The sequence below is a fragment of the Oryctolagus cuniculus genome, chromosome 19 (genome assembly GCF_051225735.1).
Source record: "Oryctolagus cuniculus isolate XC-2025 breed Fujian yellow rabbit chromosome 19, ASM5122573v1, whole genome shotgun sequence".
Classification (NCBI taxonomy): Eukaryota; Metazoa; Chordata; class Mammalia; order Lagomorpha; family Leporidae; genus Oryctolagus; species Oryctolagus cuniculus.
Window position 1 is genome coordinate 54,520,352 of NC_142885.1, and position 27,155 is coordinate 54,547,506.

At 53.7% G+C, this 27,155-nt stretch overlaps 1 protein-coding gene across 6 annotated transcripts in view; it reads right to left on the reverse strand.

Moving 5' to 3' along the window:
• POLR3E (RNA polymerase III subunit E) overlaps positions 1-27,155 on the reverse strand; it is a 36,096-nt gene that overhangs the window by 2,961 nt on the left and 5,980 nt on the right. The window contains exons 2-19 of one of the 6 annotated variants that reach the window (XM_008257864.5): positions 26,474-26,547; positions 24,625-24,675; positions 21,837-21,914; positions 21,048-21,163; positions 20,599-20,681; positions 18,691-18,798; positions 18,303-18,352; positions 16,767-16,886; positions 10,671-10,756; positions 10,363-10,407; positions 10,200-10,291; positions 9,163-9,283; positions 5,343-5,424; positions 3,921-3,980; positions 3,409-3,566; positions 2,968-3,029; positions 1,988-2,508; positions 48-125 (exon numbers count right to left, since the gene is read on the reverse strand). In XM_008257864.5, the coding sequence (XP_008256086.1) occupies positions 48-125; positions 1,988-2,508; positions 2,968-3,029; positions 3,409-3,566; positions 3,921-3,980; positions 5,343-5,424; positions 9,163-9,283; positions 10,200-10,291; positions 10,363-10,407; positions 10,671-10,756; positions 16,767-16,886; positions 18,303-18,352; positions 18,691-18,798; positions 20,599-20,681; positions 21,048-21,163; positions 21,837-21,914; positions 24,625-24,675; positions 26,474-26,509 (1,947 nt within the window). In that variant the 5' untranslated portion in view covers positions 26,510-26,547. Of the gene's footprint in view, positions 1-47; positions 126-1,051; positions 1,261-1,987; positions 2,509-2,967; positions 3,030-3,408; positions 3,567-3,920; positions 3,981-5,342; positions 5,425-9,162; positions 9,284-10,150; positions 10,292-10,362; positions 10,408-10,670; positions 10,757-16,766; positions 16,887-18,302; positions 18,353-18,690; positions 18,799-20,598; positions 20,682-21,047; positions 21,164-21,836; positions 21,915-24,624; positions 24,676-26,473; positions 26,548-27,155 lie in introns of those variants that run through there. The other 5 variants (XM_008257867.5, XM_089321542.1, XM_017342517.4 and 2 more) reach the window with 5 other exon arrangements.

Here is a 27,155-nt window from a genome sequence, read left to right on the forward strand (position 1 = left end):
CAGGAAACCCCCCTGCTCCTGGGGGAGATGGCAGGAAGTCTCCTTACCTGGTCACTCATGTCTCCAGACTCCCAGAGCGCAAACACCTTCTGCTCATCTGGGGACGCAGCAGTCTGTGGGGGAAACTGGCACAGCCTGCGTGTGAGGTGCTTGCCTGCCCACACCCTGTGGCTGCACAGCCACACCACCCACCTGGACCCACGTTCGCTGGCCGTGGGTCCACTTCCTCACCTCACTGTGGGAAGAGGCTACCACACTCCAGCAGGGCCCACAAGCCTAGGGACTTGCCCAGCACCAGAGCTGGCATGACGCCCCATGGATGTGCAAAGCAGGAAGGAAGCCAGGTTCTTGTTCCTCCCGTCAGCATGGCATTAGCTCAACTCTCTGCCCTGACATCTGGGGCCCTTCTACCCTGAGATGCACCTCTTCCTTCCTCATAACTCCTTAGGGGCAGCCTGAGGATTCCCACAACACTGAGAGGCCTTGCCTGATACCCACGCGATCCATACCACAGGGTTCATCAGGGTCTGAATGAGGACCAGGGAAATGGTGGCCCAGGGCTCTAGGCCCTTGAGAAGGGAGATAGAAAGGGAGCCCCAGGCGGCAGGCTCCAGGCTCAGCACTACAACCCCGGTAACGGTCATCGGCACACAAAACCCAGCAAGGGGCTATACACAGGCAGTCTCACTTGAAACCAGAGAGGCACCGAGTGCTCCTAGCCCTCTCCCCATGAGGAGTAGGCTGTCCACCGTCACACAACAGGAGTTAATAAACTCAAGTCCAAGTCCACTTGTTCTCCCTTGTGTGGAAAATAGAAGAGAGGAGATCTGAGGTCTCTTCCATCTTGGAGACGCCTACAACATGGTCCCCACGTCAGGATCACGGGGAGACACTAGCCCAATAGAGAAGGAGGAGGATGGCCGGGGCAGGGCCTGGGGATAGAGCAGGGCATCCGAGAATGGCTGCATCACCAGACAAGCTTGCCACCCTCAAGCAGGCACCTTCCTGGCACGGCTCGCAGAGAACTGGACCCACTGCTGGATAGCCAGGGGCTCCAATCTCAGTACCTCCCACCAAAGCAGCTCCCCCCAAGCAGGGCCAGATCCTGAGACCACCGACCTGGGATCCACAGGGCCTCTTGTGCTAGTGTCTGCCATTCACAGAATGTCACCCTAGGCTGCAGGTGCTTCTGACCTTGGCACAGGACACGTCAAAGAAAGCCACAGCGCCCCTCACCCTATTGTCAGGTCTGGGCAGAGCCTGGGGGGAAAGACCAATCACAAAGGCCCCCTCTGAAACCAGACTGGCACTCTCATCTCAAAGAAGGGAAGTGGTCTCCAGCTCATGCTCCTCCCCTCCCAATGACAGAAAAGAAGCCTGGGTACAGGGGCTCCCTCCATACCTGTCTAGGCACTGCGGAAGCGCTCAGCTCAGCTTGGCTGAAGCAGAAAGGACTCAAAACCTAGAGCCACTGCACTGAGGTTCAAATCTCAGCCCTATCGTTTGCTGGCTATGGGACCTGCAACAATTCCATTTCACTTCCTAGAACTTGTTTCTTGGTCTGCAGGTTGCAAAGTGAATCACTGCCAACCATGGCAAAGCTGGCAGAAATGTGGGGTGCTGGCGCAGCAGGGGTGGAAACCTGGAAGGGAACCCGTGTGTACAACGCACTACTCTCTGCCCGGCAGCAAGTTAGGGCCTCCAGACACCTTACCGACATCCTACAGGCCAAAACCAACATCACCCACTTCACATGAGCTCAGCGCCTAAGGCTGACCTGCCCAAGGTCACACCTGGCTGCAGTTCACCAAGGAGGCCTGCCCCTCCCCACACCTGGTTCCCAGGGCAGATAGGGCCCACTGGGGCCACTCCTAAAACAGGCAGACTTCTCCCCTTGAACCTTCCTGTCAGGGGAGACCCTGGCTGCCCAGGTGCCCTGAGGGTCAAGGGGTCCTGTTGTGCCCACCATCCCCTAGGCTCTACTTACAGGCACCAGTATCTGCTTGCAGCCGGCGGCCAGCACCGTATCCTGCAGCATGCGGTCCGAGATGCCGCTGAAGAGCGTGTGACCCGGGGGCAGGCTGGCCAAGTGCAGGTTGAAGAGGCGTTTGAGTTCACTCAGCGTGAGCACAAACTGTCTCTGAAAGGTGGCCTCCACGAAGGCCCTCAGTTCCCGGGCCACAGGGGTATTGGCACAGCCTGGGGGCGGGTGCCCATTGAAGCTGTCCCCACCCACTGCCCGCCCCGCAGGCAGCCCGTTGGCCAGCCTGTTGTTGAGGCCGCCACTGGGTGAAGTGTCCATGGGCTCCTCCTCTTCCTCCCCTTCTTGCTCGTCCTCTTCCTCCTCACTCATGGGCTCCTCCTTGATCCGCACACCAGGCAGGACTGCGGAGGCCCGGATCTGCTCCTTCCGCCGCTGCAGCTCCCGTTCCAGGAAGGCGTGGTTCTGCTGGGCCTTGGTTTTGGCTACTTGGACCCGCTGGTCCCCAGAGACAAGCCCAGTAGGCCCTGTGGAGGAAGGCAGCATTGCTCACGAGGGCACAGGACCAGAGCAGACAAGGACCTGAAGACAAAGGCCCAATGGGACAGCTGGGCTGAGGCAGGGAGCAGTGTCACCGCTCAGCCCCTGCCAGCGGCTCTAGTCCCATCCTCTGCGGACCCAGCAGGGCACGCAGGCAGGGAGCAGTGTCACCGCTCAGCCCCTGCCAGCGGCTCTAGTCCCATCCTCTGCGGACCCAGCAGGGCACGCAGGTCTGGAACCCACACAGCACAAGGCCTCGGGCCCTGAGGCTTTGCTTCTGGGCAAGTATTCAGCTGAGGTGGGGGAGGGGGCGGGGAGGTGGGAGGGAGAGTCCAGGAAGAGAGTCCAGGAAGAGAGGTCACGGTGAGGGTGGACAGGGAGAGCCACACAGCTCAGAAAAAGTAGCCCTCCTGGCATCAGAATGCCAGCCCAAAGCCCTCACACACCTGATTGTCCATCCAGCTTCTTTGGCATCGTTTCCTTCACAAGATTATAGACTTTCTCTAACCTGAAGAGAGGAGTAAACCCTTGTAACTTTAAGCCACGCCCCCTGCCATCTGACTCCCAAAGGAAACAATCCCTCTTCAAGCCTGGAACCTTCTGGCCCCTGAAGATACTACGTAACTAGGGCTTGGCCAGTCCTGCCTGGCCCCACACAGGCACATGTCCACTTGGTGCCCCAAGGCCAGAAGGATTCCCAGCCCTCCTCCCCATCCCCCAGAATGTGTCAGTTCCTGCAGAGGGTGGTGTGTGTGTGTGTGGTGGGGATGGCTGTGTCGATGCTGTGTTGGAAGGCCTCAGGTCAACCCTGTGCACCACATGGAAGAACAGTGGCCTCCCTGCCCAGCTCCTCAGAGGCCAGCTGGGGGCCCACCCAGCGAGCTCACTTGGCCTGGATGCTGGTCCACAGCATGTGCTGCCGCTGGACCACGTCCGGGTGCTTCCTGATGAACTCCCCGTCGTAGGGCAGGAGGAACTCCCAGCCTTTGTTGATCCTCACCACTGCCATATGCTCCAGGAAGTCTTTCACGTCCTCAGCGCACAGCTGCAGGGAGGGGAAAGGTGAGGCCCAGCTTCCCCCATGCTGCTGCTGCCCAGGTCGGGACCAGGGGACCAGGGTTTAAACAGGACTTGGCTCCCAAACTCATGGGTGCTGGAGGGCAGGAGCGAAAGCCCGAGGTCTACAGGTCTCAGCAGCTCTGGAGAGACGGCTGTCACGGAAGCCTGTGCCAGGCCCAGCCCCTCTGACCGTGCCACAGGCTCCACAGCCACCCAGCAGAGCCCAAACCAATGCAGCTGCCTCATTCTGGACTTGAACCTCCAAAACCGTCAGCTGAATAAACTTCGCTGGGGTCCTGGGCTGCTGAGGCAACAGCTGCCAACAGGGGGCTCCACTTACTTTGGTCACCGCTGCCACCTCTTTCCTCACCACCCACCGGCTCTGCGTGAACTTCCACATCTGAGGAGAAAAAGTCACATGTTCAGGGGGCAGAGCTGGACTGCTCCTAAGTCTGTGCCCCAAGCCCACATGTCCTGAGGACCTGGGTGTGGCTCCTGGCCTCACCCTTCCTCACCATGCGGCCTTGGGCAGTCAGCTCAACTCTCTGCCTCCTCCACTTTCCCCGTATAAAGGACCCCCAAGTTCCTCTGTTCCGACGCAGTGGGACCAGAACGCCCCCCAGAGCAAAATGTTCCCAGGGCAGGGGGTGGAAAGGGTCTGCTCCTCTGGGTCACGGCTGCAGCCCCAACGGTCAAGGCTGCTGTGAGGATTTAGGAAGGTGACACTGGGGTTCACCACCCTTCCTGAGGCCCTGCCACCCTATACCCCACCTTGCCTCAGGAGCTCTCAGGCCCCAGGATGGCTTCCAGAAGGACAGAGATGGGGATGGACGCTTGGGAGACACACAGGAAAGGATGACTGAGTCTCACCTGGGACCACTCGGGTCCCATCCCTAGGCCCCCTCCCGTTTCAGCACTGCACAACCCGTGAAGGGCGAGCAAGCAGGGCAGCTGGGGGCAGATCACACCTGTGCCTGGGAGCCACTGCTGCCCCCTGACACCTACAGATGCATGTACACTGCTCAGGCACCAACCTCCCAAGGAGCTGGGAGACTGCATCAGGACGAGAGGAAAGGCGCTCTCTTCCAATACCTCGGTCTGTATGTGAGCACATCACGGCACCAGGCACAGCTCCGAGGACACTCGAAGCTACAGCACAATGCTGAGCACTGGGAGGCAGTGCAGGTCCCAACAGCACAGGGTTCAGGGTCTTGGGAGGGATTAAGCCCCAGCTACAGGTGCAGTGGGTGACAGGAAGGAGTGCTGAGCAGTGAAGGTAGCACAGGCTCAGGGGGCTCGCGCAGGGAAGCAGAGGCTCTGGAACAGTGGTGAATCGGAATCCGTAAGCCTCATCAGCGCCACGTGTGGCCATGGGTCAGTGGTGCCAGACTGATTTCCCTGACAGCTAGAACTCTGCCTCATGTCAAGCTTTCGATTTGTACAAATCGACGCCAAGGCACTATTTTAAAAACACCACGTAGGCCCATTGAGGAACGCTCCTGGGCCAGAACACAGCCCCTTTGCAACTCCTAGCACAGAGGAGCTCACAGCTACTCAGAAGCCTGAGACTCCAGGATCCACGAGGAAGGGGCATAGAGGCTGCAGCCAGGGCCCCCAACAGCGCGGGCTCCTGCACCTGCCAGCCCCGCCTCTCGGCTGGAGCGCCCCACCCACAGCAGAGGCCAAGGTCCTCGGAAGACCTGGGCTGCCCACATCTTCCTCCCTCACCCCAGAGGGAAGCCAGAGAGCTCCCGGTACTTACGACGAAGTCTCGGCCCCTGCAGAGCACCTCCGCAGGCACACCACTGTGAGGGCTGGACGAGTCCTTGGGGTACAGGATGTCACTGTCAACACAAGCAAGGGTGAGGTGGCAGGTCAGTCCCTGTCCTCATCCATTCCCCAACTCTCCACCAGAGCTGAAGTCCAGGCCTTGCACTCACCGTCTAAGCCCCAGCCCAGTCCATGCCTCTTCCTAATCCAGGCAGGGCAGGTGCAGGCTTGAGCCCACAGCACACCTCGTAAGATCCATGAACACACATGGAAAAGCACCTCCTGCTTCCCCCAAGACTTCTTCGTCCTTCCCCTTTTCCACCTACCTCTCCCTACACTGGCCCACCCACTGCATGTTCAGGGAGGATTAGGGGCCCAGAGATGGACAAGCCTGGAACCTCAAGGAGCCCAGGACTCTTTGGAGGACACCAGTCCCACAGATGAAGCGTGTGTGACACCAGGGAAAACTGGTAATGAGGCAATGCACCTAAAGGACTGAGTAAGCTGAGGTCAGAGGTCAGAAGCCACAGAGTTGATGCTGCGATGGGTGTGAGCAGGCCCCAGGACACGGGTAGAACATGAGACTTTGGAGAGAACACAACCAGCCCAGAGAACTTCAGAGTACAGGCCTGGGGTGAAGGTGTCTTTGAGCAGGGTCCAGCCAGGACCCTGCAGCCCTGGAGCACAGCCTACCACCCCAAGCCAGCCCACACCTGTGGGACCTGTGTTCCCTCTACAGGAGGCCCTCCCTTCACCCCTGCTCAATCCTACCTGGCAACCAACTACTATGCAGTCTCTCAGGCTGGGCACATGGGGTGGAGGCCTAGGTTGTTCTGCCAGGGAAGGGACCTGCTAAGTGTGTGCCAGACCAACCCCTGGCCCACAAGCTGCCTGGGGACAGCAGGGACAGCACCTGAAGGAGAACAAGGACACCGCACAGGACCATCAAGACACATCACTAAACAACCTTGTCAATTTGGCCTACTCTGCCCCCAGATGCAAAGGGACAGGGCACGGAAGGGGCGCTCCCCACAGAGCTCCAGCACAGCCACATGGGCGGTATCAGAGGAGGGTTGCAGGAATACTGGGGTAGGCAGAACACGCGAGTTCCAAGCCACAAAGGCAGCACTGTCAGGGCACACAGCACCAGACAGAGCTCAAGCTGAGTCATGAAGCTCAAGATTTCTTTTTCTCTCCTTAATAAAAAAAAAAAAAAATTATTTTTTGGAAGATGGAAAGAAGACAGAAAGATCTCTCATCTGCTGGTTCACTCTCCAAATGCCCTCGACAGCCAGGGCTGGGCCACGCTGAAATCAGAAGCCAGGAGCTCCATCTTGTCTCCCACATGGGTGTAGAGGACCAAGTACTTGAACTGTCACCTGCTGCCTCTCAGGGTACACACTAGCACAAAGCAGAGATGGGACTTGTACCCAGCACTCCGATATAAGATGCAGGTATCCCAAGAGGGGCACTCACTGCTCACGTTCGAACCCAGCTCTGTGGCTGCCCTGCTGAAGGACACCGGGCAAACTCCTTTGCTCCTCTGGGCAGAAGTCCTCAGCTGTGTGCAGGGACAGCCACCCCTACCTTTCACGCATTCATGGCCTAAACACACACATATGGTCCCATTTAATAGGTGACAGGCCTTCGCAAAGCTCTTCCATAGTGAAACGCTGGTGGAACACTGGACAACAGCCGCAAGGAACTGACAAAGTGTGTCGAACATCTGTTTCCCAGAGAACAGTGCCACCATGTGGCCACAACATGCATATTTGGCCAACCAACTGTGAAACAATGGACCTTTTGCAGTCACTTGTTTTCTAAATTTGGAGTAACTAACGTGTCAGATTGTCCACCTATACCACACTATTAAAAAGTGAGTCTTTATTAATGCACTTTACATTATCCCATTCAGAAAGTAATATAATTCGCATGTGCATAAAATATAGCCACCCGCATGTACCAAGGGCATACTGTGTGTCTCCACTCCCTTGAAACTGGTGGTCTCATGGAGGCGCAGATGGGCTTGTGGAGGGCTCACTACTGAATGTGTCAAGCCACCACTCAAGACTTAAGCACTCCAACAAGACACAAAATCCACACTTGGACACAGCATAAGCCAAAACAAACAGAAATTCCTAAAAGCAGCCAGAGGCAAACACATCGATTTCCTTCAAAGAACCAAGAATTAGACAGTGGACTTGTCAACAGAAATGGCAAAGTCAGAGTAAACAAAATTACAGCAACACGTGGAAGGGCAATAATTGCCGACCTCAATTTCTGTCCTCTGTATAAACACCGTTCAAGAACAAAAGTAAGGGGCCAGTGCTGTGGCGCAGCGGGTTAACATGCTGGCCTGAAGTGCCGGCATCCCATATGGGCGCCGGTTTGAGACCCGGCTGCTCCACTTCCCATCCAGCTCTCTGCTATGTCCTGGGAAAGCAGTGCAAGACGGCCTAAGTCCTTGGGCCCCTGCACCCACGTGGGAGACCCGGAAGAAGCTCCTGTTGCGGCCAATTGGGGAATGAACCACTGGATGGAAGACCTCTCTCCCTCCCTTCCTCCCTCTCTCTCTCTCTCTCTCTGCCTCTTCTCTGTGTAATTCTGACTTTCAAATAAATAAGTAAATCTTTAAAAAAAAAAAAGTAAAAAATAGACATTTCCAGATAAACAAGGAAGTCATCACCTGCTGACCTGCACTGAAGTAAAGATTATGGCACTGTTTAGGCAGAAGGCTATCACCCCAGAGACAAACTTAGACACTGAAAGGATGCTGAGCAAAATAAAAAGGCCAACACATGAGAGAATGTGGAGAATTCTTTCTACATTTGGTAATGTCTTGTGAGGTTTGAAACAGAATTAAAGTACACAGATGCTCTTCAATCTAATAAATTGATCACCAGTTAAAACTACCGTAAATCAAAAATGTTTTTAGAAACAGGTGTTTGGTACAATGGTTAAGATGCCACTTATGATGCCCAAATCCCATACTGGAGTAGGCAGGTTCCAGTCCTGGCTCTGCTTCCAATTCCAGCTTCCTACTAACACACACCCTAGGAAGCGGAGGTAATGGCTCAAATAGTGCTGCCACCCCCATGGGACACCTGGATTGAGTTCCAGGCTCCCGGCTTCAAAGCATGGCCATGGCCCAGTTGCTGTGGGAATGTGGGGAATAAGACTGCCTCTGTGCCTGTCTCTGTCTTCCTCTGCCTTTCAAATAAATGTCCTTTAAAATGCACTGAATATACCGAACCTACCAACCACCCTAGCTTAGCAACACAGGGCACTGGAAAGCATCGGTTTTCCCCTCGTGATTACCTGACTGGTGGGAGCTGTGTTTGAAGCCACTGCCAGCACGAGAGAAGATGGGATCACAAATTTCTGGCCCAGGAAAGGATCTCAATTCCAAACCTAAAGTATGGTTTCTGCTGAATGTGTATCACTTTCACACCATCATAAAGTCAACAAAATTACAAGCCAAATCATCAGGAGTCAGGGGCCATCTTTACAAATACAATGGCATATGAGTTGGAGGAGGGCAAATATAAGAGTCTAAGGTCTCTGAACTGAATTAGAAGAGAGTAATGAGCAGCTATCATTTCAACTGTGATGGAGGGAACTGTGGAGTGCCCAATAAAAGAATCAAGAGAAAAGAGGTTCCACATTTGCAGGAAAACCATGGGACACGAAAAGGCAGCCGGCAGAAGGGAAGAATGAATATCAAACAAACACAGGCAGGACAGACAGACATCAGAAATTATATAAATGTAAAGGGTCAGGCGCTCTCACCAACAGACCACAAAGCAACCTACCTCTTCACCACCCAGTTTCCTTGGACTAACATCGCCACCTTCTGGATGCCACGCAGAACAGCTACAGAGTCGACAGAGGGGCCCAGGAGGCTCATCAAGTTGGCAAAAGGCATGACCTTCACTGGAGGAGGAGCAGGAGACATTAGACAGGGAAGCAGGCCTGGCCCTTATTGTCTCCACATCCGCCCCCTACAGCCCACACAGCTTCATCCCCAAAACGTGGATGACAACACTGGCAGTAGTAATGGCTGACGGTCCCGAGCTGCTCAGCACTGTGCAGACCATGGAACCCTTAAAGATTCCACTAGAAAGGAGCCCCTGAGGGAGACAAGGAGAATCTTGGGAGGACCATTCTACTACTACTCCCCATAGCTTTTGAGCCAGTAAGCGGCAGGGCCAGGACTGGAGCCCAGGCCACCTGGCTCCTTCAGCACTGTGTTCTGCCCACCCCGAGTGAGCATGGGCAGGGCCTGGGAGGGTGCAGAGGCCATCAGCCCAGAATCCTGGCAGCTGCAGGTGCAACAGGGAGCTGTCCTCCACTCAGGGGGCACAGATCTCCCGCTGGCATCTCAGAGGAGCCCAGGCCTGGGACGTGGCTCAATTGAGCAGTCAGCTCTGCTACCTATCAGCAATGGCCCCTAGAGGATCTGGCCCTGAGTCTATGGAGAAAAAAAAGCCAGTTCTTAGGGTACAGATGCTAGCGAAGGCTCCATAGAACCATGCAGGTCAAAGCAGTTTACCATGAGAACAACCCTAGTTCCTGTCACATGCAGGCTGTTCTAAGTCCTTTAGAAGTCCCATCTTTCTCAGTCCTCACATCAACCCAGCAACTTGCATTAGTCTCTTCACAGATAAACAGCCAAGACTGAGAGAGGCAGCGAGAACCCGGCTGACACAGGCAGAGTGGTGACGACAACAGCTGAGGGGTCTGCAGCAGCACTATCCACCAGCCCTCTCCCGCAGTCAGGCTGTCCCAGACTCCACTTGCCCTAGTGCCAGCGGGGCTGAGGTCTCCGGGAGGGCAGAGCGGCACCCACCATTCTTCATCAGGATCTTGATCTGGTCGGCCAGGGGCAGGGTGCGCAGCTGGGCCATGGACAGGACATTGCTGGGGGCCACGGGCTTCTCTCTGTGGGAAAGGCAGTGAGGGCTTAGCGGAAGCCAGCTGGGGCGAAGGGCCACCCGCCCGCCTCTACTCACTTCTCTTCCTCCTGGCTGGGCGGCATCAGCATCATGAGGTACTCGCTGTAGGGAGAGAAGGAAGACTCAGAGCTGGAGCAGCCTCACCAGCAGCCCCAGGACAGGGTTTGGGAGGGGTGCAGACAGCTTCATGCAGCCCTCAGCTCACATGAACACCCCCACAGAAAAGGGATCACCTCCTCCCAGGCCCTCCCTCCTGACCCTCTCCAGAGGACAGGGTGGGATCCTCCCTCATGCCAAGAAAGGCGCCACAGTTCGGGGAGCCCACACGGCAGGTCCCTCCCGGGCCACTGGCCAGCCAATCCCACCTGGGCGACTTGATCAGCTCTGTGTTCTCCACCCCGCTGGAGCCCTGACACAGCAGGTACTGGCGCTCGTGCTCAGAGCGGCTGTCCTATTGGGGAGGGGAGGGAGTTTCAGCCAATACCCAGACCCTGGCATCTCTCCAGGCCACCCCGCCATCCACAGTTCTCACCCCTGTATCACCTTCCATTCCAGCCTCCTGCTGTCCCACTCCAAGGCCAGCCACAGACCATGCCCAGCCTCCTAAGCATGGCCCTTTGGCCTCTATGATGCACCTTCCACCAACCCTCCTGGCTTCACAGCCTACCCAGCCCCAGTGCCAAAGCACCCAGTCTGCAATGCAGAACAACACCAGAAGCAATTCAGATAGCAACTAACATACACCAAGCACCTAAGACATGCCCAGCTCTGTTCTGATGGTTGGGTAATAACAACACGGCTGCAAAGTAACTCCATGACATTACTGCTTTTCCCCCTTCACAAATAAAAAAATCGTGGCTCAGACTTTTTGAAGTCACATAATAAGCAGCAGCAGTGTCTAGAAAAGTCTGACCTCCAGTTTAATGCTCTTGACAATGCAAATCTCTTTGAAGGAAGTTCCCAGAGGAATCAGGAGTTGCCCTCTCCCCCACGTTGGGAAGCCCTAGGCCATCTTGTCTTTGGAAGCTAATATTCAGTTGCTTCCCTCATGCAATACTGAGTCAAGATTAGGTTCTAAAGTCAAGGCAGGAAAGGAAAACTGAGTATAGTAAACCCCTCTGGGAGGCAAGCCAGGAACTTTGGGGCATAGGACAGATGGCAGGTTCTACCACATGGCCAGGTGAAGGGTGTGGCCTGTGCTCAGGGCCCATGTTACATGAAAAATTCATGACAGAGATCAAAATGGAAGAACAGGGAGGGAGCTTACTGCTCTAGTCTAAAGGAAGACAGTTTAAAAAACGTGGGGGAGTCGGCACTCTGGCATAGGTTAAAGCCCCAGTCTGCAGTGCCGGCATCCCATATGGACAGCGGTTTGAGTCCCAGCTGCTCCACTTCTGATCCAGCTCTCTGCTGTGGCCTGGGAAAGCAGTAGATGGCGGCCCAGGTCCTTGGGCCCTGGCACCCACAAGGAAGACCCAGAAGAAGCTCCTGGCTCCTGATTCGGATCAGCGCAGCTCCAGCCATTGCAGCCATCTGGGGAGTGAACCAGCAGTTGGAAGAACTCTCTCTCTCTCTCTCTGCCTCTCCCTCTCTCACTGTGTAACTCTGACTTTCAAGTAAATAAATAAATCTTTAAAAAAAAAAATGTGGAGAGAGTACAAGCTCAGGGAAGGGTTAGGGAGAAAATGGCAGAGGAAACTCCATGTAAATCAGAGGGACAGTGGATCTGCGTGGAGGGTGTGGATGCGCACAGCTCAGGACCCCAGCAGCCGCGAACCTCAGCACCAGCTTTGGAGAATTAGGTGAGACCAGACTGCAGCAGCCCAAGCCACTGGCGATAAAACTGCAGGAAGAGCCAGGCATGAGTCTGCCTTGGAGCCCTGTGGGGGACAGTGTACCTGCCAACCTAGAGGAAAAAGAAGGAGGGCACATTCCTCTCTCTCCCCAACCACCCAGCACTGGCGTCCAGCACTGCTGTCCTGTAACCACCCGAGAGGCCAGGAGCCATTCTGGACATACACAACATCTGCCCCCGCTCGGGTCCCATGCCTAGCAATCAGCTGAGAGGAGACACCCAAGTCTGGCTGGGAGCACTGACAGGGGGCTGGGTGCTCGTGACTGCAGGACCCTTGTATGCTGGGACCGTGAAAACACTATGGCTGCGTGTGAAGGTGCAGGGTGTGGCAGGGTCTTTGGGCAGTCACTGTGGGCAGCTCCACATGCTCAGGGCTCCCTGATTCCCTGGTGAGGGTCACTGCTGCGGGATCTGTGCTCACACTGAGGGTTGCACGGATCCTTTGTGTGGTTCCTGTGGCACCATGAACGAGTATTATACCCACTGGGGCTAGCGACCAGGCACTGGTCTCCCTGGAAAGGAGATGAGCATGAGACTATATATACCAGAGCAGATTAAACCTCCCCTCTGATTAAAAAAAAATTTACCATGCCCAATTTGGGTGTCACCTTGGACAGTCCCCTCATCCTAGAGCACTGAACAGAGCTTCCTGGCCACACCCAGCACATGCCTCTGGGTATTCACTGAAAGAGCAGACACTCTACTAATCCACAGGGGTACAATCCAAAGATAAAAGCCCAGGGCCCAGCACTGTGGTGTAGTGGGTGAGGCCACCTGCAGTGCCAGCATAAGTCCTGGCTGCTCCACTTCCAATCCAGCTCTCTGCTATGGCCTGGGAAGGCAGCAGAAGATGGCCCAAGCCCTTGGGCCCCTGCACCCGCATGGGAGACTGGGGGGCGGGGGGGCCCTCCTGGTTCTTGGCTTCAGATAGGTGCAGCTCTGGCCATTGCGGCCAGTTGGGGAGTGATGGAAGACTTCTCTCTCTGCCTCTCCTTCTCTCTCTGTGTAACTCTGACTTTCAAGTAAAATAAATAAATTTTAAAAAAAAATTGAGTATAGAATTACCTAAAAGTAATCAGAAGCAAATCCACGAATTAAAGAAATTCAGGGGCCAGTGCTGTGGTGCAGTGGGTTAACGCCCACACCTGCAGCTCTGCCATCCCATATGGGGCTGGTTCGAGTCCCAGCTGCTCCACTTCTGATCCAGCTCTCTGCTTATGGCCTGGGAAAGCAGTAGAAGATGGTCCAAGTCCTTGGGCCCTGCACCCATGTGGGAGACTCAGAAGAATCTCCTGGCTCCTGGCTTCGGATTGGCTCAGCTCCAGCCATTGCAGTCTAACTAGACCTCTCTGTCTAACTCTGAACTCTTTCAAATAAATAAAATAAATCTTAAAAAAAAATTCATAGATGACATGAAAGGAAATTTCTCCCATGAAATTGAGATTTTTAAAGAGAAATCAAAATATTGGAAATGAAGAATTCAATAGATCAAATTAAAAATGCAGTGGAAAGCCTTAATACTCTTGGTGAAGCAGAAGAAAGAATATCTGAGTTAGAAGATAAATCTCTGGAAATTTTAGATCAAAAAAAAAAAAAAAAGAAATCAGAAAGCTAAAAAACAGTGTTGGAGACCTTTGGGATACTACTAATAGTTTTGAAGGTGTTAAAAGAATAAGGTAGAAGGCCTTTTTAGTGAAATAGTTACAGAAAACTTCCCTAATTTGGAGGAAGAAAGGGACATCCAAGTAAAGGAAGCACATAGAACTCCTAATAGACATGACCAAAAAAGATTCTCACTACGACACATTGTAGTCAAACTCTCCACAGTAAAACACAAAGAAAAGATTCTAAAATGTACAAGAGAGAAATACCAGATTACTTTCAGAGGATCTCCAATTAGACTCACATTGACTTCTCATCAGAAACCCTACAGGCTAGGAGAGAATAGCAAGATACATTCCAAGTCTGAAGAGAAAAAAACTGAACCCAGAATACTATACCCTGCAAAGCTCTCATTTACGAATGAAAGTGAAATAAAGATCTTCCATAACAAACAGAAATTGAAAGGATTTGTCACCACTTGTCTAGCCTTACAAAAGATGCTTAAGGATGTGTTACACACAGAAACACAGAAACATGGTGATCACTATGAAAGAAGGTAAAGGCAGAAAAATCACCCAGTAAATGTACCTAGGAAATCCAAAGTAAACAATAGGAATATTTAGGGAAAAACGGCAGAGCCAAGTTGGTATTTATCAACAGTCACCTTGAATGTAAATGGCCTCAACTCTCCAGTTACAAGATAGAGACTGGCTGAATGGATTAAAAAACAAAACCCATAAGAAGCACATCTCACCAACAAAGATACATGCAGACTGAAAGTAAAAGGATGGAAAAATGGAAAAAGATAGTCCATGCTAACAGAAACCAAAAAGAGCTGGTGTAGCCATCCTAATATCAGACAAAATAGACGACTTTAACACAACAACTGTTAAAAGAGACAAAGAAGGGCATTTGCAATGATTAAGGGATCAATTCAACAGGAAACTATGACTATAACAACACACCATTACAGTTATACACACCATTACAGGACATGTTAATGGATCTAAAGGGAGACATGGACTCTCATACAATAGTTATGGGGGACTTCAATACCCCATTTTCAGCAATAGACAGATCAACCAGACAGATAATCAGCAAGGAAACAACACTATAGACCAAATGAACCTAACAGATATCTCAGTACTTTTTATCCTACAGTTGCAGAATACACATGGAACTCTCTCTAGGATAGACCACAGGCAAGGCCATAAAGCAAGTCTCAGCAAATTCAAAAAATATCAAAATCATACCATGCATCTTCTCTGACCACAGTGGAATAAAGAACTCAAGAACCTCTTGAACACATACAAATACATGGAGACAGAATAACATGCTCCTGAATGAACTGTGGGTCATAGAAGAAATCAAAAAACAGGATTCTTTTTTTTTTCATACTATTTGTTGAACTCTTTACTTAGTACAGAGTTAATCTTCTGTGTATAAAGTTAATTAGAAATAGATTTTAGTTAAAAATAAAAACGGGAATAGAAGATGGAGGAGAAAGAATAGTGGGAGAGCGGACAGGAAGACTCACTATGCTCCTAAAGTTGTAGTTATAAAATGCATGACGTTTGCATACCTTAAATAAAAAGTTTCTGGGGGGGAAAAAAAGAAAAATTCATAGCCAAACACCAGCCTTGCCTGAGCCTGGCAAGACATTCACACTCCAGGGGAGCCTGAAGAAACCCTGCCTGAGACAGCAGACCAACACCTTTATCTCCTGGCCCCTTGGACCTACACTAAGAGGAGTGACAGGAATGAAAGACAAGCTACCCAAATGACTTCATCATTTCTCCATGCTATCACTGAGTGGCTACAACAGACTAGAAATAATTAAAGGTGAGCCAGCAAGGCCACGGTGTAACACTTCCAGGCACTGGGGCAGCCAGGGGCTTCTTCCAGGTCTCCCACGTGGGTGCAAGGCCAAGGATTTGGGCCAACTGCTTTTCCAGGTCATAGCAGAGAGCTGGACAGAAGTGGAGCAGCCGGTTCTTGAACTGGCGCCCATATGGGATGCCAGCACTGCAGGCAGTAGCTTAACCCACTACACCACAGCACCAGCCCCGATATTTTTTATTTTTATTTGAAAGACAAAAGGTGAGAGCAAGAGAGTAAACCATCCCAAATGCCCAGTCTGGGCTGGGCCAGGCTGAAACCAGGAACCTGGAACTCTATCCAGCAGTCCCATGCCAGTTGAGTCTCAGTTGCTCTGCTCAGCTCAGTGTTAATGGGCCTGAGAATGCAGCAGCAGATAACCCAAGTGAGGGACCGGGATGGAGCTCCTGGCTTTAGTCTGGCCCAGACCTGGTCTTGGCAGCCAACTGGGGAGTAAACCAGTAGATGGAAGACTGATGGACTGGTCAATCTCTCTTTCTTTCTCTCTCTCCCCCAACCCTCCCCCTGCCAACCTCCACCCTCTCCCTCTTTCTTTTTTTTTTTTTTTTTTATATTTTTTATTTTTTTGACAGGCAGAGTGGACAGTGAGAGAGACAGAGAGAAAGGTCTTCCTTTTGCCATTGGTTCACCCTCCAATGGCCGCCGCGGCCGGCGTGCTGCGGCTGGCGCACCGCGCTGATCCGATGGCAGGAGCCAGGAGCCAGGTGCTTATCCTGGTCTCCCATGGGGTGCAGGGCCCAAGCACCTGGGCCATCCTCCACTGCACTCCCTGGCCACAGCAGAGAGCTGACCTGGAAGAGGGGCAACCGGGACAGAATCCGGCGCCCCAACCAGGACTAGAACCCTGTGTGCCGGCGCCACAAGGCGGAGGATTAGCCTAGTGAGCCGCGGCGCCAGCCTCCCTCTATCTTTCAAACAAATAAATCTTTTATTAAAAAAAAAAAAAAATGTGGAACTGGGACTCGAACCCAGGCACTCTGATAGGGGATCCAAGTGTCCTAGGCAGCATCTTACCCACTGCACCAAAGGCCTGGCCTGCACCAGGGCTTTTCTCCCAAGACCTCCTCCTGGGGCCAGCATCGGCAGCCCGGCAGCCCCAGCTCACCCTCAGGCCATAGTAGTGCAGGTGCACCCAGGGTTCCTCCGCATGCTTCTTCTGCAGGAACTCATAGGACTGCACTCGGCGCTGGCGGGCCTGCTCTGACTCCGGCCGGGAGAACCGCACCTGCGTGTGGGACAGGAAAGAGGTCACGCCTTTGGGCCAGTGACCACTCCTGGGCCGCCATCCCAACCCCTGCTCAGACAGCAGGAACTCCACTTTCGGTATTTCCACTCCCAGCTCCCTCACCACTTCTGACACATCCTTCCTCACGAGCCGCCAACGAGAAGGGAGAACTCTTGTACTTCGGCCTTCCCGTGGCCCAGAGGCTTTGCTGGACCACAGAAGCCTGGGTGCTAGGGCAGAAGGCCTTTAAAGCACACAGACAGGCCTGACGCTGCCTGTTAAGTGAGGGCTGTGAGTCACAAGGCGGGGGCAGTAATAGAGCTCGTTAAGGTTGCCCACCAAGCTACTGAGGACAAGACAAGCCCAAGCAGCCTGAGCACTGCCCCCTACGCCACTGATGCCAGCCCCTGCCCCTCTCTGAGGGGCTGTAGACACTGACCACTACAGCCTCACTTGTGTAACCAACTATGTCACTCTCTGTGCATCATTTCTCTTTAATAGGCTTAAATAGGAGAAACATAATACACCACAAATGGAAAGTCAATATTCATCTAATTATCTTCAAAATTCAGAATTAACTATTAAAATGGAACCTGTTCATCATGCCCACTGAAAGACAGAATCTCACAGTTAATAAACATGGGACTCGGGCTCGCCAAGATCTCAGCTATCATATGTAAGCAGGGCTGTCCTGCTCATGGTTGTAACAACCCAGGAGCCTGGCAGAAGGGTGAGGGGACAGATGCTCCACGCCTGCATCCCCCACAGAGGGAGAAGCCCTTAAGCTCTTTCTGGAGCCAGCACTGTGGCATAACTAAGGAGCCACTTCCAACGACAGTATCCCATATGGGTGCCAGTTCGAATCTCAGTTGCTCTGCTTCTGATCCAGATCCCTTCTGATGCACCTGGGAAGGCAGTGGGAGACAGTCCAAGTCTTGGGGCCCCTGCACCCATAGGGAAAACCAGAAGCTCCCGACTCCTGGATATAGCCTGGCCCAGCTCCGGCTGTTACAGCCATTTGGGGAGTGAACCAGTGCATGGACACGTGCTCATGCTCTCTAACTCTGCCTTTCAAATAAATAAAAAGATAAAATCCTCAAAAAAAAGGGGGGGGGGGGGGCGGCACTGTGGCATGGTGGGCTAAGCCTCTGCCTGCAGCTCTGGCATCCCACATGGGCAACGGTTTGAATCCTGGCTGCTCTAATTCAGCTCTCTGCTATGGCTAGGAAAGCAGTGGAAGATGGCCCAAGTGCTTGGGCTCCTGGAAGAAGCTCCTGGCTCCTGGGTCCAGATCAGCCCAGCTCCAGCCATTACGGCCATTGAGGAGTGAACCAGTGGATGGGAGACCTTTCTCTCTGCCTCTCTCTCAATGTCTGTAACTGCCGCCCCCTCCATCCCTCCTGGGCCAGAGCTCACCGTGATCTGCTTGACATCCTCTTCTGCCTCGTCCTGTGAAGAGTCCCCTGCTGCAAGAGAAACAAGCTGCTGCCTAGAGCCTGTGTGGAGCAGCTCTCTCCGCTCCAACCTACTCTGGCGGTCAACCCCTGCCCTGGGGAGGCCTCAGGCAGACTGCCTGTCAACACTCCTAGGAGGAGTCAGTGGTTCTGGGAGCAATTTTACTCACTGAGCACATTTGGCCACATGTGGGGTACCATTTTTGGTCATCACGAGTCGGGATGTGCAACTGACATCCAGTGGGTAGAGGCCAGGCAGGGCTGCACCTTGTATTCCAATCCCTTTGATCCTTTTTCCCCACACAAGCCATCTTGCTGGACAAACAGCAGGGCTGAGGATTCAGGCTCACCCTCATTGGCTGCTTCCCTCTCCCGGTGCTTAGCATCTGCCTTATCCAGGTAGGAGAAGCTGGGCCGCAGCTGCAGGATGCCATGTAAAGGCGTCAGGTGGAGCTCACCTGTTGAGGGAAGAAAGGCTCGGACCCGCCTCTAGGACCTGGGACTGACCTACCCACCCTGGCTCAAGGGTGTCACCAAGTCCCCTGAAGGCACAGGCCCACACTGAAACTGCTCTAACCCCCAGTGCCACCCCTCCTAGAACCTTAGACCAGCGGAACACAGCAAGCACGTGGCCCAGACCAGGTCATGAGTCGGAACTCTTCCAATTAAAGCCACTTCTTTCAGGGCTACATCCCACATACCTAGTTCTCCCCACCTGGCCCCTGCTCCTCCTCTCTGAATGGCTGGCTCCAACTGCACTGAACAACTCACATACCCCACATTCACGCGCCCCAGATACACCAGCTCTTTCCACTGCAGACCTTGGCTAGACCACCCTCCCTGCCTGCCCAAACCCACATCTCTCTTCACCCTCGCCCCCACCTCCTTCCGCCAAAATCCCAACTACTCTTGTTAAGAAGTCTGCAAGTGCCAAGGTGGCTGGAGAGGCAGCCAGTGTGTCCCTGGAGGAGTGTCCAAGGTCCCTGCCGAAGATCACGACGACTTCAGCATGAATGAGACCTGTGCCCTGGGAGGCAGGGCCAGGACGAATACTCAGTCAGTGCATGCATTAAAGAGCAGCACTCGGACGCTAGGGGCTCGCAGCCTCCTGGACCCCAGCGTGAACAGAATGCTCAATCAAGGTGTCTGTGAATGAAGGGTCCCGGCCACAAGAGACATGACCACATCCTTCACAGCATGCCCTGGGGAAGAGTTCCTAACACTACTTTTGAAACTTCTCTTTTGTTCCCTGAGTGTTCCAATGAGCTTTGCGTATTGCTTCACAGGCTCTAAACACTTAGTAAGCCCCTCACACTTTGTCCCAGTCTGACTGTGCCTCACATACCATGGAATTCACTCATTTAAAGCACTCCAGGGCCAGCACTGCAGCACAGCGAGTAAAGCCACCACCTGTGATGCCGGCATCCCATATGGCACCGTTTCATATCCTGGCTGCTTCACTTCCAATCCAGCTCCCTGCTCACGGGTCTCGGAAACACAGAAGATGGCCCAGGTGTTTGGGCCCCTGCACCCACATGGCAGACCCAGAAGAAGCTCCTGATTCTTGGCTTCAGCCTGGCCCAGCACTGGCTGTTGCGGCCATCTTGAGAGTAAACTAGCCAGGAGCTTCTTCCAGGTCTCCCATGAGGGTGCAGGGGTAAAAGGGTTTGGGCCATCTTCCACTGCTTTCCCAAGCTATAGCAGAGTGCTGGATCAGAAGCAGAGCACCCAGGGCTCAAACCAGTGTCCACATAGCACCAGCCCCTAACTCTGACTTTCAAACAAATGCAGCATACAACTCAATGTTCAGGCAGCACCACAGTCATCTTCGTCAACACAAAAAGAAGCCACCAAGTCCCACTCCACTCTACTACCAGCCCCTGGAAGCCACTAACACCCTCTCCATCCTGCCAATCTACCTCCTGGTGTGGACACTTCTGCTTGCCTCAAGGAAATGCTACCTAGGAACAGAATCACCGGGTCATAAGTCCCTTGACTTTAGAAACACACACCTGCCACTTACACTCAGAGTCAGGCTGTGCTGTGGGAGGGTCTGTGTCCCACAAGGACAATGGCGTAGAGCCCAGCCAAACAGGTCAAGCAACATCTACGGAGGCGGTTCTTTCCAGGGTCCCCCGGCTGCCATTTGTTATTTTCACACCGCCTGGTCCCCAAGAATGTCTGGTGTTTGGAGGAGGCAGAGCTGGACCCTTGGCTGGGTAAGGTCCCCCTCCCCAGGACCCCCAAGCCCCGGGTACCTTGCCTATAGAGCGCAGCCGCGTAACGAGACGTGTTAGTGGTGGTCTGGGAAGAGCAGAATGTCTGCTTGTCCATCAGTTTCCTGGGAGCACAGGGAGAACCGACGTCAAGGGGAAGGAGGTTCCAGAGTCAGGGCCTGGCAGGCACAGCCCACTCCTCCCCAGACACCAGTCAGGGACCAAGGCCACAGAGTAGCCTCCATCTGCCTCAGGAGGGGAGCTGGGGGATGAGAAAACCCACATAGTCTTGTTTGTGCACCAAGAAACAAGCAGTGCCAGGAGCTCCAGGGGCCAGCTTCCCACCCAGAACAGGAAGAACCCACTGGGACGAGCCAGCACAGGAGGGGAGAGCCTGGAACCCTGGAGGCTCCCAGCAGGAGGGGTCACTTCCGCAAGGCCTTCTGAAGGTTTGCATCTGACCAGAGGGGCTCCGAGGGCTGGGCACTCACGAGGAGTATGTGCTGGTCTCATCAGCACAAGCGCCGTCCACATTCAGTGCGATCTGCTCCCCCTTGCTGCGGCAATAGTTGGGATTCAGGGTGTCGATGGCCATCTCAAGCTCTACCTGCAGGCATCAAGCATCCCCACCAACCATGAGGACCCCCCAAGGGACTCCCCCAGCCCCACCATGGCCACCTCCTAACAGTCACTGCCCAGAAGTGGAGCTGACACCTGTCCCTGCCCCAAGGGCCCTATGGCTTCAGTCCATAAACTCAAATTCCATCAGAAATGTTAAGAGTGGGGTTTTTTGGGGGGAGGGGGCAGAGGTGGGAGGTGGGTTAGGCAGTGCTTGCACAGTCTCCCCACTTCACTCCTAAAGATCTAAATTAGATGCCAACAATTTAAAATATCAAGAGATTTCTCCTAAAATTCCCATCTCCAGCTTTTCTTGAAAGTCCCCAGAACTAGCAATCTTGAAACACCACTTCCAACGGACCACAGGGGGCTGGGGCCATGTCTTTAGGTCTCCTTGTCTGTTATCTCACTTCTTTCTAGGCACTAGACTGGCCTCACGGTCACCCAGACCTGCCCAGGCACCCAAGCTTACACTGAGACTATTTCCTAAGTCATCTTGACCCTCCTTCCTTCCTAGAGCTGCCTACCCTCTTTCTTTCTGGAAACTTCCCATCCTCAGCCTCCAAGCCTTTGCAAGCTGCTGGTTCTCCTAACTCTACTGCTCCTTCTCTGCCTCTCCCACCAGCCCTCCCTGCCCTCAGCTCAGCACACAGCAGCCCCACCTTCTGCTGCTTGGGCTTGATCTTGGCCGAGAGGTGCGGAATGTCATCGTAGGTCATCGAGGCCGGACGTACAGGATACTGGGGGAGGAAAGGAAGCTGTCAGCAACCCTGTCCAGCCCAACCAGAGCAGGGCTCCTGGGGCTCCAGCCAAGAATCAGCAGCCACCCCTAGGCCCATGAAGCAAAGACCGGAAGCCCCAGGGCCCAACAAGCCCCACAGTGAGGCTCCCCTGTGGGATCTGCTTGCAGTCCCATTCCCATCTGCTCCTCTGAGCCTCCTTCCAAATGGCAATTTTAAGATGTCTTTGACTTACAAGGGACAGGCATAAGCATCAGGAACCCAAACAGTCACCATGTGGGCTTTAATGCCCACAGCGCATGGCTGTGAGGGTTGAGAGTAAGGGTCCAAGATCAAACGATAAGTTGATGTACCATCCAGCAAGAAATGAGGCCACAGGGAAGCAGAGGGGAAAGCCGCTGGCCAGTGTCCTTCACTGTTGCAGCAGGATGCTAACATGTGGGAACTCATGACCCTCGGCCTATGCAGCAACCTTCCCACAGTAAAACACTAGAAAGGGCAGAGCTGAGCCTCCTGCCCGCTTTGTGTAAGGTCACCTTTACACAAATGGTCCCCACTTTCACAGACTGCACACCTACGTCCACCTCATGGATGCACCGTCCCTGTCTTCATCCCAGTGTGCCACAGCGAGCTGTGATTTGAACCCAGTCTCAAAAGTCTGCCCTTCACTGCCTAGGACCATGACAGCCACAGGATGAGCCTGCTGGAGGCGAGGCACTGTGGAAAGTCAGCTCCACTACAGATCAGCTGCACTAGAACCCAAAGAAAGGGTCATTTCCTAAAAGCTCACTGAAACAGCAATACCGGGTCTCCTCTGCCTCCCAGGCTGGAGCTAGGGGTAGCTGTGATGGGAGAACAGCCTGGAACACAGCCTCTTTGAGCAAAGCACTGAAGCGTGGCTTGACTGGGACAGCCTGGAGACACTGGTCTGCCAACGCCTGGGGCAGCTCAGAGATCATGACGTCAGGCTGGGAGGGTGGTAGAGAGCATAGGTCTGGAAGCAGCCCTGGGTTCCAGTCCTAACTTTGCCACGCGTGTACTCAGGCAAGCTCTTCACCTCCCTGAGTAGCCTCACCTCACTGCCCAGGGCTGCCCTAAGAGCAGATGAAGAAGAGGCCTGGCACACCACAGATACACATAGGGTCATTAGGAACATCACTGTGCAATCAGTTAAGGATGTAGGTTCCAAAGGCCCAAAGGACAGGCTCCCCGTCCTATGGGCTGTAAAGGTAAATCTCAGGGAATGGACCCCAGGCCTCCTCCCAGCCAGGCCTGGGGCACTGCCACTGCCACCTCGTCCCAGGACCCTTCAGTAGAGGCCTCCCCGAGCCCCATTTTCTAAGGCACAACGTGGGCATAGAAGTGTCTAAAACAATCACCTTATTATTGGGGAATATAAAAATGGTACAGAAAAGTCAGGTAGTTTCTTGAAAATTAAACATCATGTGACCCAGCAATTCCACTCCTACGAACACACTCAGAGGAATGAAAACACACTGTCCACACAAGTTATACAGAAGGAGCAGGCGTTTGCAGCAGTGGTTAAGAGGCCACTTGGGACGCCCACATCCCACATTGGAGTGTCTGGGTTTCAGTCCTAGCTCTGCTCCCCATTCCAACTTCCTGAAAATGCATACCTGGTGGGCAGCAAGTAGTGGCTCAAGTACTTGGGTCCCTGTCACCCACGTGGGAAAAACAGATTAAGTTCCAGGCTTTGGCCTGGCCGAGTTCCAACTATCGCAGACGTTTGGGGAGTAAGGCAGTAGATGGGTATGCTCGCTTGTGCTCTCTCCTTTATCTAAGGGGCCAGTGTTGTGGTGCAGCAGATTAGGCTGCCACCTGAGATACTGGCATCCCACATCAGATGGCTGGTCCGTGTCCCGGCTGTTCCGCTTCTGATCCAGGTCCCTGCTAATGCACCTGGGAAGGCAGCAGATGACAGCCCAAGTACTTGGCTCCTGCCACCCATGTAGGAGACCTGGATGGAGATCCTGGCTCCTGGCTTCAGCCTGCCACAGCCCCAACCAGTACAGCTACTTGGGGAATGAACCAGCAGTTGGAAGATCTTTCTCTCCTTGTCACTCTGCCTTTTGAACAAACAATGTTCAAAGGAGCATTATTCACGACAGCCAAAAAGCACAAACCACCCCAAGGCCTGTCCTGAGAGGAAGGGAGTAACAGCAGCACTGCCCCATGGACAACGAGCTGCTGAAAACAGCGTGCACAGCCGCACACTGCACCACTCCACTCCAGCCACAGAAAACATCCAGAGCAGGCAAGCCCACTAGCACGGAAAGCAGGTTAATGGCTGCCTAGGGCAGGGTCCCAAGCCTGTTCAAGCGGATTCACTCGACCCTTCCAGGACCGAAGCAGTAAGCGTGACTACTATCTGGATTTTGCAAATGAGGACACGGAAGCACAGAGCCGTTAAGGGATTGTTCAAGGCAGGGAGCCAGGTGGTGAGGGAACTGAGTCTCAGGGCAGACAGTCTGTTCCCAGGGCCCAAGCTTTGATCACGGTACACTTCTGTCCCATGCTGCCTTGGTTTTCCCATCTTCAAAGTGAGGGGACCGTATTAACCCACCCGTGACGGCGAAGGGAACAATCTCACCACATACATGCAGGGCCAGGAGCGCTGAGCAATGTGCGTTTCCCCACCAGCCCTCCCACACTCGCTTTCGTCCCCTTTACCTCCACGTCCCATAATTACCTGGAACAAATAGAGCTTCTCTGCCAGGCTTTTGGCCAAGTACACGTCGATCTGGGAACAAGGGGAAAAAGACTTAACCAGGGGACAGGGCCAGCGTCCCGCCCCAGGCATGCACATGCTCCTCCGATCTGTCAGCACAGAGATGCAGTAGCGGAGTAGGAAGACGCTCAGCTGATGCTAGAAACAAAGGAACCAAGCCCCCAAGTGAAATAACCAGGGCTCCCTCTCAGGTCATGTTTGCCTGGCCCCTTCTCCAAGCTCACTATCACCCCTGGGCCACCCTGATCACGATGCACCAGAGAGCCAGGTTCAGACTTCGCTGAGAAAGGCAGGGTGGGGCCTATCTACCACCTGTGCTTGCTCCCTCTCTGCGCCTCCTGCCTCAGCTACCCAGGACTGGTCTACCATCCCCTCTTAATCTGCAAGGCCCTTTGTGACTCAGTTGGCCCCACTTGGTTTCTTCCCAACACTGACCACCTGCACCACCCGTACAGCAGTTTACCTTGCTGATTCTCACCTCTTCACATGAACCATGGTCTCACCCACTGCCAGATCTTTGCACACGCTCTTCCCCCAACCTGGCACTTCCTTCACACATGCCTCCCCTGAGCCTCTACTGCTCATTCATCCCTAAGAACTCAGCTGGGCCGCCCCTGGAGCAGGAAGCCAGGGCCTTAGGGTCCCCTGGGCGCCCCTACGCCATCACCAAACCCACACAGAGTCTCCTGCAACGGCAGTGCTGCCACAGCCTACAGGCATTTCAGTCCTTCAGATTCAGTAGCTGGTCGGCACCAGCCTGCCAAGGAAGAAACACCCTATTCATCTCCAGGGACCTTCTCCTTGCCTCTGCCCTTCAAACCAGAGGCCAGGCTCCACATACAAGGGACTTCAAAAAGTGAGCAGAAAAGCTAAATAAAAGTTTGTTTCAGTGCAAAAATTTTGAAATCCACAGTTTTTTCATAATGCATGTTTTCCAAAAACTTCTGATGACCCCTCATATACAAGGATTTAAAAATTTTCTGCACCAAAATAAACTAGCCTTTGAATTCCATGCTCCATAAGCCTTCTGAAGCCCCTCACAGGAGGCCGCGCTAGGAAATGCGTTTCCATTTCTAAGGTGTGGGTCCCGGCTGACTCTCAGGGGTACGTCTCACCATGAACAGCTTTCTCTTTTTATGTCCACTCTGGAAACTGCCTCCTCTCAGTTTGCATCTGGAGACCATTTCCTTGCCAACCTCACCCTCAGCTCACATGTTTTCTGGGGACAAGGCCGTTGTCCTGCTCACTGTGGGTCACAGTCCCCAGCCCACAGTGGCTCCAGTGAACTGCTGAGTGACTGAACCTGCATAAGCCCAGGAAGAAAGGGGAGCTGTCCAATCCAATCCACTCACTCGCTCAGCTCACTGAGTTATCTACGAAGTGCCAGGCACCTACTCAGCTTCGCAGACACACAGTGGGCACAACCAGATCCTGCCCTCACAAAGCTTATTTTCTAGGGAAAGAAAGAGACAACAAGCAAATGATGACAAGTGCTATGGTCAAGTACAAGGCATGGCCAAGGAAGAGTGCAAGGGAGACGTGGGGGGAGGGGGAGCAGGGAGACAGCACTGTGGATGGTAGGTCAGGGAAGCAGTGAAGCTATCTCTCTCTCATGAGATGACGCTGGATCAGAGACCTGAAGGGAGGGAGGGGCGGGCCATGATGGCATCTGGAGGATGGCAGAGTTCCAGGCAGTAGGAACAGCAAAGAACAGGGGTCCCCTCGAGGCCAGCAGATCCAGACCAGCCTGAGAACCCAGTCCCAATTCCACTGCCGGTGGCCTGGAAAGAGGGTGGAGAACAGCAGTTACCTCCTGTACAACTGGGTCATCCTCTTCATTGGCCATACTAGGGGACAGCCAGCCACGCAGTCCCCAGACTCAATCTGCAAGAAAGAGGGAGAGATGGGGACCATCAGTCAGTCACTCAACCAACATTTCTGGGACACGTATTCTGCAACAAGCCCTGAGCTACAAGGAAGGAGCCTGAGACAAACACTAAGCTTCTTCCCCTGCCTGTCACACGGTCAACAATGGACAGCCAGGGCCAGTGTCATGGCACAGCGGGCTGGGCCATCACCTGGGATACCAGCGTTCCATGTGGCTAGCAGTTCAAGTCCCAACTGCTCCACTTTCGATCCAGCTCCCTCCTAATGTGTCTGTGAAAGCAGCAGAGGATGGCCCAGGAGCTTGAGCCCCTGTCACCCATGTCTAAGACCTGGATGGAGATCCAGACTCATGGTTTTGACCTGGGTCAGCCCCAGCCGTTGTGGCCATTTGGAGAGAGAACCAGCACATAGACAATCTCTATGTAACTCTGCCTTTCAAATAAATAAATAATGGGGCCCAGCGCTGTGATGCAGTGGGTTAACACCCTAGCCTGCAGTGCCGGCATCCCATATGGGTGCCGGTTCGAGTCCCGGCTGCTCCACTTCCGATCCAGCTCCCTGCTATGGCCTGGGAAAGCAGTAGAAGATGGCCCAAGTCCTTAGGC